This window comes from Plasmodium yoelii (assembly GCF_900002385.2).
Source record: "Plasmodium yoelii strain 17X genome assembly, chromosome: 14".
Taxonomy (NCBI): Eukaryota; Apicomplexa; class Aconoidasida; order Haemosporida; family Plasmodiidae; genus Plasmodium; species Plasmodium yoelii.
Genome location: NC_036186.2, coordinates 1,186,890 through 1,205,176, shown reverse-complemented (window position 1 = coordinate 1,205,176; position 18,287 = coordinate 1,186,890). Strand labels below are relative to the sequence as shown.

General features: G+C 22.2%; 1 protein-coding gene across 1 annotated transcript; it reads right to left on the bottom strand.

Moving 5' to 3' along the window:
* Positions 1-636: 636 nt before the first annotated feature.
* Positions 637-17,181, bottom strand: PY17X_1429900 (peptidase family C50, putative; the record flags this gene model as incomplete). Its single annotated transcript, XM_022957545.1, has 1 exon — positions 637-17,181. The coding sequence occupies one exon, from the start codon at positions 17,179-17,181 to the stop codon at positions 637-639; it is 16,545 nt and encodes a 5,514-aa protein (XP_022812918.1).
* Positions 17,182-18,287: the final 1,106 nt, after the last annotated feature.

Genomic DNA, 18,287 nt, shown 5'->3' with positions numbered 1-18,287 from the left:
ATACTTACGTATATATAATTACTTAATTACATAAATCATGTTTATTATATAAAAATATGTACATACTTTTATATAAAATTATGTTTCCAACATGTTTTTTTCGTTTAAGCAATTATTTATTCTCATTTTATTATCCTTTTTATATATATTATATTTTTTTCACAAAGTTAGCTAATGCTATTTTTTATCATTGTAAAAAAATATTAAATTTTTAAATCCCCAAAAAAATATTATATGCCCATTTTATTAAACGTGATAATTGAATTTTTTTGTATTATTTCTAGCAAATACATTTCACAATTTGACTCGGATTTTTTTGTATTTTTGGTGACATATCTTTTGTTTATTATCATTTAAACATAATATTATGGTATACTATAAGCATTTATGCATATATATATAATTTTATATATGCCTAATTCATATACAAATAGTTTTCGAGTTGGTTTATAAATAAAATACATATTCATGGCTTGCGGTTTTAGGGAAAAATAAATAAAAACAAATGTACGCATTAAACATGGGAAAATATATATTTTCATGACATCGGAAGGTATAATAATATTAAATAATAAAAAAATGACATTAAAACGAATGTATATATATATATATTATGCATTCAGAATTCTACCACTTTCAAAGCGGTATGCCATATATGACCACAGCAGAGCCAGTTGTGTTCGGTAGACGACAGTATTGTTTAGCTTCAACTAAAGCTTCTGTGATACTTAACCAAGTATATTTCCTATTTTGATTTATGCTTAATAAATTTTGATTTAATATAATAGGGTGTGAATAAAAGTTTTGAAAATATTTATAAAAAAAATCATTTTTCTTAATATAACTATATATGTCCAAATCCATAGTAATAAAATTGTCATCAACCATTATGGATGAATTGCCATTATATTCTTGGTCAGTTATTTGTTCATCATTTGTTTTTATGAATTTCTTTAGCATTTTTGTAAAAGTATTAAAAGATATTTCACGTGCATTTGTCATTTTAAGTTTATTATAATCACAGTTTGGATAAAATAAGGATGAACTATTTGGTTGAGTCCATTTCCAGAAAAAGTTTTGAGTAAATCCATCAACTTCTCCATCTGTTATATTCCATAAATTTCCAAAAATAAAAATACACCCTCCTATAACATAATCATAGGGGGTACCCCAAGCATCCAAATCGCACCCATGGGAGGAAACTAAACCAGAACTACATCCGATTAAAAATACACAACATTTTATTCCATTTTGTGTTCTTTGAATAATATTTTTATCGTCATTTTCATCTTCTATATCTATTTCACCATTTATATTTAAATCAGAGTCTTGGATATTTTGGGTGCTTATTTTTGTCAAATCAGTAACATCGTATATTTCGTTAAAATTAGCAACAGTTTTTCTTTTCATTGTTCCGGTTTTTGAAGTAGGCGGTTTTAAGCTTACTTTGCAGGAATTTCTTCGTCTTTTTTTGTCAGTACTGTCTGTCATTAAATTATTCATTTTCTGTTCTATATATATTTTTTCCTTTTCATAACGTGTCAAGGTATTTTCGTTATTTTCACTGTCTTTGCTAATTTTGTGTATTTCACTCTTTCTGTTTTTCCCTTGTCCTTTTTTTTCATCTTCAATATATTCTTTTTCATTTATTTGAATGGAACCCTGTATATCATTTTTACTAATATATTGTTCCCCACCTTGATGGCCACAATATATATACAAATCACTTGTGCATAAATTTTTTAATATAGTTTTTTCAGAAGGAAAAGTTCCAGAATAGCCATTCCAATTTTTATGTTTGGATTTTTTTTGGTTTTTAAAATATATAAATGGATATGTAGCATTTTGAGTTCGTTTTAAATCGCCATTAGGGTCAATTACATAAAATATATTACTTCTTTTAGGATCGATAAATCGATCGCTTTTAATATAATATGGAACATATTTAATATATGGTGTTTTTTCAATTTTGGAAACTATTTCTCGTTCTGATGAATAGCTTCTTCTCTTATTTTTTTTTGTTTTATTCGTTGATTTATTTAAAAGATTCCCAAAAAAGTTATCCTTATCATAGTATGCTTCTGACTCGCTCACACTTTTTCTTTTTTTTTGTGGAATTAAAAAATTATATTCATCATTTTTTTGTTTAAATGAACTCATAACATTGTGGAAATTCATTGATTTTCTTACATTCATAAATATTTTTTGAAGTTCATTTTCATTTTGAACTAATTCTATTGAGGAGTTAGAAGAGGAAGAAGATTCAGAACGTAAAATAGATTGTGCTAGACTTTTTGTTTTATAATCATCTCCTTTTTTTTTATTATTATTGGTATCATCAATATATTTAAGAGAATTTCGACTTAATTTTTGTCTATCATTAAATATAAGCGAATTATTAGATAATTCATTGTTCGCTGAGGTTGGCTTTTCATTTTTTTTTTTTAGTATTTGTAATACATTGGGATTATTTTTATCATTAAAAGGGTTTAAAAATGAGTATTCAATAGAAATACTTTTTCTAGATCTTTTTCCTTTTTCATTTTTCATTTTATTTTTTTTTAATTTATCCTCATTTTTATTTCCATTTTGTTGGGATTCCTCCTTTTCATAATTTGTAACAATAAAATTGTATTTATTTTTGCTATTCTGAACAGTTTTTGTTATTTTTATATGTTTTTCATCGCTCTTTGTTTGATCATGTTCACTACTAATATAATCTTTATTGGTATATGGTATTTTTATATCGTCAAAATGTTCACTGAAGTTTTTTCCGATGTCTGTTTTGTCATATTTCTTATTTGGCGTGTCATAATTAAACACAAAATGACCTGTCTTTTTCATATATTGTTCATTGAAAATATTTTCTTCATTTTTTAGATTATCTTTTAATTTATCATATTTATCGTCAATATTATTTGTTTCTTTTGATTTACCATTTATATCTGATAAATATTTTGAGGCTTTGTAAATAGATTTTCTTGCTTGTTCATTTTTGTACGTATTAATAGTTTCACGTTTTGGGGGGCAGTTTCTTGCCATGTAATTCTTACCAAATTGGTTATTATCATATTTATTTTTATTGGAACTAGTGCTACTTTCAACATTTTCATCACTTTCAACATTTTCATCACTTTCAACATTTTTATCGTTGTCACAATTTGTATATCCCTCAGTACTTATGTTCAAATGAGAAATACTATAATTATTTTTTTCCTTTTTTTCAATTTCATTTTCATTAATTTGTCTTAATAGACGATCGTATAAATAAGAAGTTACGTTTTTTTGCACCCCACGAACTATATAAGAATCTTTTAAAGGCTGTAAGTTCTCAAAAGGAATTCTATTTAAATTATTATGTAAATATATAATAATTGGGTTTTTTCTTATCATTTTTTGGTCGACGGTTTTTGAATATATAAATTTTTCACTATCATTTTTATCCTTGTGTATATCACATTTTATAACATCAACAATAAACGAATGAGTAATTTTATTAAAAATATTAAAAATATCATTTGGATTTGCATTATTAGTTTCAAATACAACATTTAATATATTATATAAATACATTCTCAACTTTAAAAAAGAGCAATGTATTAAACCTTTTTCACATTTTTTTTGTAGATCTAAATAATTCAAATAAAAAGTATTATCTTTTACACCTCCTAAAACATCTTCTTTATCACTATCATTACGATTCAAATTTACATTTCCACATATCGTCATTCTTTTTAATGTTTTTAGCAATTTATCATGTTCCTTTTTATTCGTTACTATGCCCAAATTATTATTTCCATTTTTTTTTAACTGTTCATAAATTTTTGATGACATTTTTTGTAATTTTTTTTGTTCTTCATCTATAATAGAATAAATATTTAGGAATTGTTTTTTTACTTCATCATTATTAGTATTATTTATATTTGTCGTTTTCCTTCGCTCCTTTTTAGCATCTTTATTAAAAATGCGTAAAGCTGTGTTCGTTTTATCGCTTTTTTCATCTTCTGATGTATTGGTAAATTGCTTAAAGTCATTATATTTCTTAAACATATCCGATTTTTCTATCATATTTTGAATAAATTCGCTTTTAATTGGGTCATATTCACCCGGAGGAAGATAATTTTTTAAATTCTGCATAAGTATATGTTCCCCTCCTTTTTTTTTATTGTGATATTCATGATTTGTAGTATCATTAGAAGTTTTTCTTCGTTGTTTTTTTTGATCATTTAATAAGACACTTTCAATGTCTTTATTTGTAAGTGGCAAATATGATGTTATAACTTTCTTTTCGATTTGTGTTGTGTCTACATCAATTGTAATATTATTATTGTCGTCACTATTCTCATCGGAATTTTTTACCTTACTATCTAACATAGAATCTCGCATGTTTTTTTTTGGTCTTTTTTCTTTACTAAATTTCTCGTCCTCATTAGAATCTTCCCCTTTAATATTACTTGAAATTTTCGACGTCTTAATTCGAGTATTTCCTGTTATATATTTTTGCTTTACCTTTGAAATATGGATATTTGAATTTTTCATAATGATTGAAAAAATTGTCAAATTTATTATAACGTTTATAATATTTACATTATCCCAATATTTAAAAGGAAGAAAAAAGGAATTCCATTTATTAATCCAAGAAATAATATTCAAAATATGAGCATAATAATAAATAATTACAAATATGTCAAAATTTGTCTTCAAATAATATTTTTGATTATTAACTAGCGATATATTATTATATGATTCATCATTATGTAATTTAATATTAGATCCTTCGTTAGTTTCAATTGACTGACTAGTATTAATATTATAATTTTGTTGCAATGTAATATTTCTTTTTATGTTGATAGAAATTAATGGAGTAGACATTAATTTATGTATAGAAAAACCTAAGGTATTTGATATATCTAAATTTAGCAATTTTAAATGATGTTCTAATGTATATCTATTATTCCACCATAAATCTATAAACATTTTTAAATTTATTATATCTTTATTAATATTTTTAGTTACATATAAAATTTCACATAAAATTTTTATCATATGCTGATATTGTTTTAAAAGTTTTTCTAATTTTTTTATATAATTCCATTTTTCGTCAAATGTGTATTTTTCTATATTTAAATTGATTTTATCTACATGCACATATTCATTTTTTTTTACATTAATACATTTACTAGCCTCGTTAAAGGTGTAATAAAATTGAAATAATTTATCTGTTATTTTTTGGTTTTCTTTTATAACCTTATTTTTCTTATCACAACTATTATGATCGATGTTAGTTTTGTTATGAAAATTGCTTTTGTATTTATCATTTGAATAATAATCTGTATTATATTCATTTGGCATATAATAAAACTGATCAAAATTAAAAAATATATTTCTATTATTTTTGTATTTGTTTTTTTCCATGTATGTATCATTATCGCAATCACTATTATCATTACTAATGTTGTTATTTTTTATTATGTTTTGCTTTGTTTTTACTTTTTTTTTTTCGCCTTCATTGTCACAATTTTTATGAAAATTCTCATTTTCTACATTTATTTTGGGACATAGAATTGAAGATATTTTATCAGAATTTGTAGATGCTTGTATTATTTGTTTTTTTTCTCGTAGTTCTCTTTCCCGTTTCCTTTGTCTTAAATACCAATGAGCTGTACCAACTAATGAAATAATTGTATCTCTATCTTCAAATATGACATTTTTATCATTCCAAATATTATTTTCAAAAGATTCGATATTATTATATGTATTGAATAGATTATCAATTGCATTGTTAAAATAGTATATACTGTCTTTAGTATTTAGAGTATCCACATTATATTCATCATTTATAGAAGTAGTTGTCAAATTATTAATGTTAGTATATTTATTGTCGAATAAAATATTTTCTTCATAAGTATTTTTACATTCTGCAGATTTTTTAACAAAATGGGATAGTAGTAATAAAAAACTTTTAAAATATCTTGCAATATATAAATCACATTTATCATGACTCATTGTTATAATTGCATAGTCCCAATAAATACAACACTCGTTTAATTCTTTTGAATATATAGAATCATCATAATTACATATATTATCAATAGATAGATAAAACGGATGTGTTTTCCTAAAGTATTCTTTTGCAGATATTTCATGCTCAATATTGTGTTTAATAGTATATGATATTAATTCGTCTGTATATAAATAAAGTAAAGATAATAATTTCCTAAAATAGAATTTCACCATAAATATAATCATTTTAGTATCACTATTATAATAATCATTATCAAAAACATTAATATTGTTTTTTTTTGTTTTTGTCACATTGTCATCATTGTTATTTTTACTATTTTCGGTATAAATATAATCCTTGGAATATGATTCAATTATTTGCAGTATGATTAAACTATTTTTTATGTTCTCTATAAAGAAAAAAATAAAATCTAAAAAAAACTGAGCAACTTTTCGCATTTCATGCGTAAAAGACTTTTTATATGTGTTATACAATGCTAGAGATAAATATATTAAAGCTGTTTGTAGGTGAAAAATTGTGCTTTCATTTGTATTGTCTATTTCATTTACGCTTTTATGATCAAAACCACTATTTTCGAAGTTATTGTTTTCCTTTTCCATATTTTTGCAAAGAAAAGTTTGTTTTATTTTTGCTTTGTTCTCAATAATAATTTTCAACAGATGATACATTTTACCTTTAAATTTTTTTCTATGAACTTTATTTTTTGGATCTTTCATATTAATTAAGAACTGATAGCAAATTGTTAGTATCTCGAAGTAGCTGCAACGTTTTTCTGGATATAAAAATATATCTACCAATTTAAGAAACATTTCTTTGTTATAATTATTGTGGTATTTGTCGTTTTCATTTGATTTTGTATATTTTTTTTTATCATTTTTTTCAATATTTATTTTATCATTTTTTTCAATATTCATTTTATTATTTAAGATGTTCCTATCTAAATATATATATTTGTCTTTAGTAGTATCCCCATATTTTGAAGTATTATATTCTGAACGTTCATTTTCTATTTTTTGTAATATATTAGCATACATGCCACAGTGTGTGTTTCCTGGAAAATAATTATTAAATATTGAATTTAATTTTTCTTTTGATAGATTAAATCTATTAATAATATTTAAGAACAAGAAAAAAAAAACATTATAAGAGCAATTATTAGCCGATGAATTAAGGGACTGTTGTTTTTTTATTGTATATATACAGTCATCACAAAATATATTTTTTATTTTTAAAAATATTAAATTTATATAATATAATAATATTTTTATAAAATAGGAATTCATTCTTTTACATTTATAAGTAAACAATCTATTATTTATATAATTATTTAAATATGTTATATTTTTATCAAATTCATAATTTAAATACAAATAATTTAAAACTGACATATCGTTTAATTTAAATGATTTGTCTGATGCTATAAAATCACTAAAGTAATGGCAATTACCCTCACCATTTTTATTTTTTTCTTCATATTTTGTTGGTTTAATATTGTCTACTTTTTTCATTTTATCATGACTTTTATTATTGCTAATTATCCTTTGGGACCCATTTTTACCAAAGTGATTATTAAAATATACGCAATCCTTCTCAATATTCTTGATTTTAAGTTTGTTCATATCTTTAACTGCATACGTGGTTACAATGTGTGCTATTTTATCCTCGTTGTCAATTATGGAGTTAAATAAATCAGTGTCGTTGTTATTCATAAGGAATAAATTTTCCCAAAAAAAATTAAAAAATATTCGTTTTTCCTTCTTTTTATCTTTACAATTGTTAAAGCATTTTAATATATTTTCAACAAAGTTATTTCCTTCCACATTGTAATTATTATCAGTGCATGTGGTATTTAATTTTTCTTTGTTTCCTATTTGTTTATCTTGTTCTTCTTTTGTTTTTTCATAATATGCAAATGTCCTTTTTCCGAGTTTTTCATTATTACTTTCATCTTTATCGATTATATTAAAATTATCAACAGATTTTTCGGAAACGTAATCATTTTTTCTAGTATTGCTCAGTTTTTTATTACTACCTATGTAATGATTTGTTTGTCTTTTTTTAAATACAAATAAAGAATAAATATGTAAAATTTCTCGCTTATATTTTATGGAAAAAATATTCATATGATCAGGATTTTTTAATAAAAATTTTAAATAGTCGAGAAACCTAGTTAATAAATTTTTATATTCATATACATTTTTTTTAGTTAAATATGTATTTATAGGAGTTTTATTATAATTAATATTATAAAAATCTTGATCTTCATAAGTTTTTAAATCCTTTACATTTGTTATTTCCCTTTCATTTTCATCACATCCAGATTCTATGTCCTGATTAATATTATTATTTTTTCCATATATAGCTAGATCGTTATTTAAATTTTCGAAAAACATTTCTTCTTGTGTTAACAACTCAATCCTTTCTTTACCACTAGCTAAGATAATATTCGATAATAAATAATAATTATGAATAATTTCGGGATAGTATATTAAACTACACACAAATAGTACTCCCTTTTTTAAATAGTCATAACTAAGAAAAAAGTTGTTTATTTTATACAAAATTTTTGATAATTTTTTATAGTAAGTATTTATGAATTTTATTTTACTAAAAATGTCTTTGTTTAAAAACATATTACAATAAAGCTTTTTCATCGACTTTAGGATATTACAACTACTATTATTATTGTTTTTTTTTGAATCATTTTTTTTTTTTTTTTTTTTTACATCTTTAAACTTATCAATACTTTCACCATCAAATTCATATACTGGACGCTCAAAGGTAAGAGACATAAAAGTGCAAGATACATTAAATATGGTAAAATAATTTACCATTGAAAATTTCATCATTGATATAATTGAAATTATATGAGAATTACTATATATAGGAAGACTTAAATATTTTTTTTTTTTTTTGTATAAATATTTTATAACATTAAAATATAAACAAATATTATTTTGGACAAATTCCATTAAATTGTCTTGATATTTTTGCTCTATAATTTTTAAGCTTTTTATACAACCTTTTATCCCATTTTTATCGTAATAATCCAAAAACAAATATTTTGAATATATATTATCATTTCCTTCACAATTTGTATTTTTCTTATCTAAGTTACCATTTTTATATTTATTCTCTGTTTCATTCTCATGATAACATGTAATCATATTATTGTTCATTTTATCTTGTTCATTTTTTGTGTATATGTATCTGGAATCATTGCTTTGATCATTAAATTTGTCATCATACAACTGTGTCATGTCTTTATTATGATATTTCATAGTAGTATTGCTTTCTTTTGAATATTTTCCATTTATCGCATCAGTATATTTGGAATTTAATCCCAAACTTTGTATTTTTTTTTCTAAATTATTTTTTGCTGATGCCTCTTTTTTGTTCGTCCTCTGTTTTAGCATTGTCTTATAAGAGCTGCTCTTGACATAGGCCTCAAATTTCAAATTGATCAAGTCCAAATGGAAATGATCAATAAATAAATTGGAGACATGTAATTGATCATCACAATATTTTTTACAAAAACTTTTCACATATTCACTAAAATCGACATAATAAAGATAAAGAATATTTGCAGAGTTTAAAAAAAATAAATTCCATTTATTTTTATATAAATTTTCAAAGCAAATAAATGTTATATAAAATATAGATGTACACATAATTAACTGTTGCATATAATTGTGTAGATTATTATATATCTCTTTAATATTATTGTCATTTATATTTTCTGTAATTTTTTTATATACAATATCTAGTATATATGTTCTTTTATTCGTTAATACATGTTCAATTTTCTTATCTTTCGTATTAATATTGTTTTTATCCATATTTATTATACTATTTCTATTATATTTGCTCTTTCTTTTTTTCGTGTTAATACTGTTTTCATTTGAGTTTATTTTCCTTTTTTCCTCATCTTGACCATGATAATATAATCCAAAAAATTCTTTATAATCATTTTCATTCTTATCAAATTGATTGGACGGAGTTTTTTCGCTAAATATATAAACTAGCCAAATTTTCGATGTGAAAATAATGCACAATATCAAAAGATGTATGCAATATTTATACATTTTATACATATATGTTATTTGGTATATTTCTCCAAAATACGCAATTATTTCTATATCTATTTTTGTTACAATATGATTGGCAATATTTGAATTATTATAAATGTCCCCATAATATTCATCGTATATATTGTTAAAAATTTCAAAAATCAGATATATATTTTTTTTTAAATCTTTTACTTTAAATAATTTGAAAAATATTTCTGAATCACTTTTTTTCTCGTTTAATTTTATCTCTCTATTATCAAGCGTATTATCATAAGAGTGTGGTGATTGATTAATCGATTCTGAGACAGAAGAATCTGATGATGAATTGAAAAAAGATGAACCAGATGAAGAAGATGAATAATTTGGAGTACGAGTAGTTTGATTAAATAATGGAAGATCGTTTTCTCTGTCAAAAAGTTTGCTATAAAATAATTTATATTTTTTTTGAAACATATTCATAATGTAATAAATAGACAGTTTTTTTTTAATTATAATATGGTCATCAAAATAAAAATATAAAATTATATAATAAAGACTTAAAATATAATTATAAACATATTTATTTAGCTTTGTATATATTTTTTTTAAAGACAATAAATAATTTTTATTAATAATTAATAAAGTACTAAAAATATCGTCTTTTTTAATATTTCCAATATATTTTTCCATTTCATTGTAATTAGGGTGATATAACTTCAATTTAAAATTATATATGCCACATAAAAAATAATCCTTTTCATCATCAAAATTTTCATCTTTATTTATAGTTTTGTTTAAATGGTGCAATGTTTTTTTATTATCCAATATTTTTTTTTTGTATTTGCCCACATCCTTATTCTCATCTATAAGAGAAGTATTGTCACTAGACCATCCACGATCAGTTGTGTAGTCTAAATTAGAATCATTTTCATTCATAAGTTTTATATATTTTTTACTAAACTTTTCTCTCAATACATTATTCAGATCAAAAATATAAAAAATATCATTATTTTCTTTAATCCGATCCCTTTTTTCGTTATGTTTTCTACACATTCCATTTGTTTCAACTGAATATGTAGCATCTGAGTTTTTACAAATGGAATTGTTGTGAATTTTGCCACTATTGGGCCAGACAAAAATGTAGTAATATAACTTATATAAATGATAGACATTGTTAAGATAAGAAAATCTTTTTAGCGATTCAATATTATTGTAAATATAATTATAAAACATTTCTGCCTTTATTACATAGTAGCAATTTTTTAGGATCTTTTTATAGATGTCATATATATCTATGCATCCTATAATTTCTAAAATGAACTCTAAAAACACATAATCTAAGTCTTTTGAAACGTTTTTATATTCTACTGAAATACTAGTAGATTTAGAATCATTAGTATTATCAGAATTGCTTAGATCTTCATTTTCGTTCAAAATTGTTTTATAAGAATAGGATATCGCATTATTTTTGCTATTATGGTTAATTTTTATTGAAGGTATTTGCTTTGTTTTTTCACTAATTTCATTACTATATTTACTATCTTCATATTTGTCGTCAACACATTTTTTATCATTTCCTTTTTCCTGTCCTTTAAATTCAAAGAAATCAAAAAAATCTCTATTATTTTTAAATTTAGTAAAATAATCATTCGTAGCATTACGCTTAAATATAATTTCATATTTTTGAGCATATATATTTTTAAAAAACATAACATAGCAGCAATATCTCGAAAATATGAAATTTATGTGGACATATGTAATGAGCAATTCGTCAATATCCATAAGAATAATATGTTTTTTTTTATCTTTTTGAATTTTTTCCTTTTTTATATTTCTGTCAGTTTTTTCTATGGTTTTATCTATATCTTGAATTTTGTATGGAGAAACATCGATACTACTTCCCTTCATTACACCCTTATCTTTATATAAGTATGTTCTTAACTTGTTTAATATATGCTCGTCCTGATTTGGATAAGTAATATCATTTTCAAAATTATATATATTAAATTCCAAATTATGTGAACTTTTGATTAAATTCAAGATATCTATACATACTTTGTTATAAAAAAATGTTAAGAATTTAAAAAAAAATATAAAATTATGAGTAACATATTTTGACAAATTATCATATAATATTGCAAAAAGCAACGTATTTATATGTATTGATAACAAATTGTTAATCATTGTCATTTTTGTGTGTGTGTGTGTATTTGTTTGATTACCACTTTGTTCATTATTATAAAATTGGTAATCAATTTTTGATATACTATCAAAATAAAATATATATTTCCAATAATTATGGTTAATAAAATTTATATAAAATTCATTATAATTTAATTTCATAGATTCATCATCTGTACTTTTTTCTTTTACATAAGATAAGTGTTTCTTAATTTTTTTATTTAAAAGACATATTTTTGCTTTTGTATAAATAGATAAAAGATGTTTAATAACCATACAACAATGTGGATTTATTTTGTTATTGCATATATTCATTTGTTGGTAATAATTATAAATATATGAAATAGACGACCTTAAATATTCTTTTGTGTTATAATCGCATTTTCTAATGATATTATTAAACAAATTATTAACAATTAATATTATTTTTTTATATTTTCTTTTATCAAAATAATAATATATGATCATATCTAAAATAATAAACAGAAGGTCAATATGAGGTATGTAATAATTGTTCAAATACGTATTCCTATAAATACTTGTGTTATTCTTTTCGTTATTAATATTATTACAAGCCTGATCCCCCTTATCTTCATCTGCATAATTCGAAAAATCATTTCGTGGTGTTACATGCATAGCACTATCATCAATAAAGCTAAACTGCTCATTTGCATTTTTATAATTACTACGCCTAGGTGTCATTTCGTTATTATTTTCATAATAATTTTGTTGGTCATTTTTATTAACACTAGTAAATAAATTTTCATTATTGTTGAATAAGACATTTATTTTTGAAGGAGTTATTGAAAGTTTTTCAGGATCTTTATCTAGATTGCTATTATAAAATAAATAATCATTATTTGTTTTCCGTTTTTTTTTTTTTTCTTTTTCTTTTTCTGTTTCTGAATCTTCATTATTTAAAAATACAGGAACTAATCCTCCCATACTTATTCGCTTTTTTTTGTTACTAACACTTAAGTTGTTAAAATTTGAAATATCGTGTATATTCTTATTTATTTTATCAGAATATAAATTGTTTGGACATGTGGTTTTCCTTATGCTGAATTGTTTATTATCATCCACATTCGATGTGAATTCATCTCTATTTTCATAATTTGAAGCGTTTTTCAAAAATTTCATTGGACTAACAGAATTTATATTTATTTTTTCATCATCAAATGGATTATTATCAATATTTTGTATAGGAGGAGAATTTTCGTTAATTAGAAATTCATAAAAGTCATATAACTTAATTGATGTGTAAGTATTAATAGGATTAAATGGTAAACTTATAAATTTGAAATAAACGAATTTTAATATATTTAATATAAAATAGTATCCATTACGTTTTTTAATAAATTGTATAATTTTAATTGTAGTATTATAAAATAATTCAAAAAATGTATATTTCATTTTGTTTAATACTTCTATTGGTATTTCTAAATACATTTCCCATATCGATATTACATTAATAACAAATAAAAGAGCATTTAAATATAAAGTTTCTGTAAATTCATCTTTATCTGATAAAAACATATCTTCACATGAATCATGATCCCTATCTTTTAATATTTCATATATATCTTCAAGATATAAATGTGAATATATAGAATTGGTAGCAGAACTAACTGTTTTCGTGCCACCATCATTATCGGTGTTTTTGTTCTCGATACCTTTTCCTTTCATAATACTGTTTTTTTCTGTTTTTCTTAGCTTGTTTGTGCTAAAATGCAAAATATTTTTATGTTTTTTTAATTTTTCCACATCTTGATTTAATACAAAATTGATATATTTTTCAAATATGCTATAAGACAAAAATATTAAAGATGAGTTGCACATTTGTTTTAAAATATCATCATATCCCAATTTAACACAAACATATGAAAATATACTTATATTTAAAAAGTTAAGTTTTAAAAAATTCGAAAAAATATTCTTACAAATATATATATTGAAATTTGGATCATATTCTTCATATTTTTTGAAATATTCATAAATACTATCAGATATTATTATACATCTTTTGACGGATAAAATAATGCTATGACACACATTTAGAAAATCGATATTTATTTTTTTCAAAATATTTTTATCGATTCTAAATAGAGAATTTTCGAGAAGAAGCATATCACGTTTATATCTTATATTTTCTTCCATATTACCAAAATTTTCTGAACTATATATGTTTTCATTAGAAATACTATCATCACTGTTACTTTCACTACTTGTTTTTTTATTATCATCACTATTGTTCGAATCGCTATATGCATCCCCTCTGTTTGTTTTATAGGAACATTTTCGGAATAAATCATTTTCATCGCTTTCAATTTTTTCTTTGAAAGGGTTGTTTTCTTTATACAAATAGTCTTCATCATTTTGAAAAATACTACTACGATAATTATGTTTATTAGACACATTTTTAAGTGTGATTTCTGATTTTATAGATTTATTAAATCTGCTTTGATTCTGTTCACACTCACTTATGCGTCCCTCTTTGTTTTCACTTCTTTTTCTATTTTTTGTTTTTTCTTTGTATTTTTTCTTTTTCTCTTCATCTTCATGCATTTCATCCTTCAGAATGATATATTTTAATGGGGAATGATAAGGTTTCATAATTTTAATCAGTTTTTTACTTTTATATTTTTTGGGGCCTTTCAAATTTGCTATATATTTTTTTAAGACCAAATCATTTTGATTTTCTTCATAATGTATATTAAGTAAAAAGGAAACAAATCGGATAAAATTCTCATTATTTTTATTTATAGTATATATATATTTTCTGTATATATTTTTGTCCTTTTCCATCAAAATTTTTATAATATCCAAATTAGAGTAAAACATATTTATCTTATTTAATTTTATAATAAAACAAGCATATAAATTACATACATTTATGTAATCTTCTGGAATATTCTTTTTAGAGCTATTTCTAATATTTTCTTCGATTGAAGGAATATTATCTTTTGTTTGTTCTTGAACAAATTCATCTATTGTTAATGAAATATATAAGCATTCCTGTACTTTTTGATAAACTTTTTCTAGTAATACAAAAGAGTATTTTAATTTGTTCTTATGGTCTATATTAGTATATTCTTTTTTATTCACATTTTTTTTATCCATAGCTCCCTTATTGGTATTGTTTTCCCCACCATTTTCCAATTCATTTTTATCGATATACAATTTCTTAAAATATTTATACACACATGAAATGAGGTATATAAGACTCAAGTTACTTTCATTATTAACCAAAATATATTTTTTTTTATCATTATTTGAATTACATATTAATTTTGATATCATATAAAATACGTATGAAATAGCTTTATACACTATTTCATATGTTATTGATTTTGAGTATCTTAAACTGTTAATAAAAGATATTGCAAATTTTAGCAATTCTTTAAAATATATTTGAGATATAAATGTAAAATTATATTCTTTTTTTTTTACAAACTCTTCAGACTGTTCAATACTGTTTGCATATTTTAATGTTTGGTTTTCATCAAACAAAAAAAAACTAAAAGTCAACTTAAAAATTTTTAATGTATAATTTACATTTTTCACATTTGAACAAAATGCTTTTCGTAATTCATCAAACATAATACTCCATAATATTTTTTTAGTATTTTTATTAACATTTAAAAAAACACAATCATTGACTAAATTTTCTTTGTTGTATTCTCCAACTAACTTGGGACCCAAAGACTTGTAAACATTGTCCATATCTTTATCAGATTTGCCTGATACAATTTGTGTGCCTTTCAAAACTTCATTTGTTGTGTTTTTTTTTTCCAGAATTTCAAGATATGAAAGTATTTCGTAAATATGAAAATAAATCAAAAAATTATCTAAATTAAATATATTTAGACACGGTAAAAATGTATTAATATCGTAGAATGTTATTTTAAAAAATAATTGAACAAAGTTTAAAAATATATTATAGGCACTATTAATTGAAAGAGCATTAAACCCTAATATATTATTATATTTATTTTTTATATTGTCATGTTTTAATAGTAAAGAATATGATTTTTTATTATTAGACGTTTTTCCATTTTTTTCAATATTATGAGTATTATAACTATTTCCATTCAATATATTTTTGTCATTTTTGTCATTTTTGCCATTTTCATCAAAGTAACCTATCCATAAATAATTATATAAACTACTTTCTGCTTGTATATTAGAGGAATCATCCCCTTTCGAAATTTTATTTATTTTTGAAGCATCATTATTATTTACTTCTTTATTATTGTCTATGTGGGTGTTATTATCTGTACCTATATTACTAATTACACTTGTCTTGTTAAATTTAATAAAATTATATTTTTTTAAAATGCTAATAATATTATTATTTTCTAATAAAATTATTTTATTTAAATTTGATATAACGACTTTTATTAAGGAGCTTGCAGATTCCTCACTTATGTCCTTTGTCAAAAATTGTATTTTTAATTTAGCTTTAATATTGAAAAAAATTTGTACACCATATATATTTAAAAAATACGAAAATTTAAGGATTTTCAAATTAAATAATAGTTCTGCAAACTTAAAATGATAATAAAAAACTAAAGCCAATTTATCATTATTTGATAAAAACATCCAAAAATATGTAATATATCTCAAAATAAGATATAAAAAATTTACATATTTTATATTATGACTTATATTTATCTTATTGTGAACATATTCAAACATATAAAATAAATATTTGTGGATATTTTTTTTATCTTTATGCTTTTCTAAAATCTCATTATAACTTAACTTTTCTATATGACTTTCTTTCCCATATATCTCATAAAATGGCGCATATACATTTTTATTCACATTATCTCCAAATTTATATGGCTCATTATCTATATTTTTTAGTACATGTGATATTAGCTTCTCTAGCCGCCCATTAAAATTTAGTTCCTCTTTAATCATCTTTTTATATCAATAATTTTATTATTGTCTTGTTATTCTACTCGACTTTTTACAATTTTTTGGTTGGATATATATAATTTAACTTTTTTTATCCCATTTAAAGCTTGGTTATTTTATTTCTTTTTCTTGAACTTAATTATGACTTTGCATATAGGCATTATGTGTAATGCTTTATTATATCCCTTTTCGCTGCTTCTATTATTATCTCGCTATTATTTTATTGTTATTCATTACTATTTATTATTAATATTTTATTAATTATGTCTAATAAATGAATTATTTTTTAAGAGTTAATTCTTTTAAAATAGCCTATTTGGCAGGTTAAAAGGAAAAACATAATTCATTGTACTAATCGTATATATAATTTAATTTTTATCTAATTAAAAAAAATATATAATTTGCTAGCATTGTATTTAACTATTCCCTCTCATATATATGTTTATAATTGTTTAATTATTTATTAAATTATTTATATTTATTATATACATATTATATATACATCATCTATGTCTTATTTTAACAAGATAGAAAATGATCCAAACGGAATAAAAAGTATTTTTTTAAATAAATAAAATAAGCCAGTATAAACAAATCTTGAAAAATATATATGCCAAAAAAATATTAAAAAAATATATAAAAATACAATAAAATGATAGTGATGTGTTAAACATTAAAAAAAATAATAGGTGGAAAATATTTCTATCGTTGATATAAAAAAGCAATGATTAATTTTCTATTAGGCTAATGTGCCTTTTTCATTTTTAAATGGTTTTACAAAACATTATCACTTCACATACACACTATAAAAATAAATCAGTAATAGAATAAAGTGTAAGAAATAAAAATGGTAACATAAAACACTTTCCAAAAACTTAATGATGTTATTACTTTTTTGTGTTTGCATTTTTCGAAAGTGTACTAGTTTACCAAATTAAAAAGTGCTATTCGGGTGAACAAAGTTCAAGAGAGAAATAATAAATAAATAACATACATACATATCAAATTAATTGTAACTATTCAAATGATGTATGGATATGCATTATATTAAAATGAGCATATCATATATATATATATAATAAATACTTGTTAAATGATAAAAATAATAT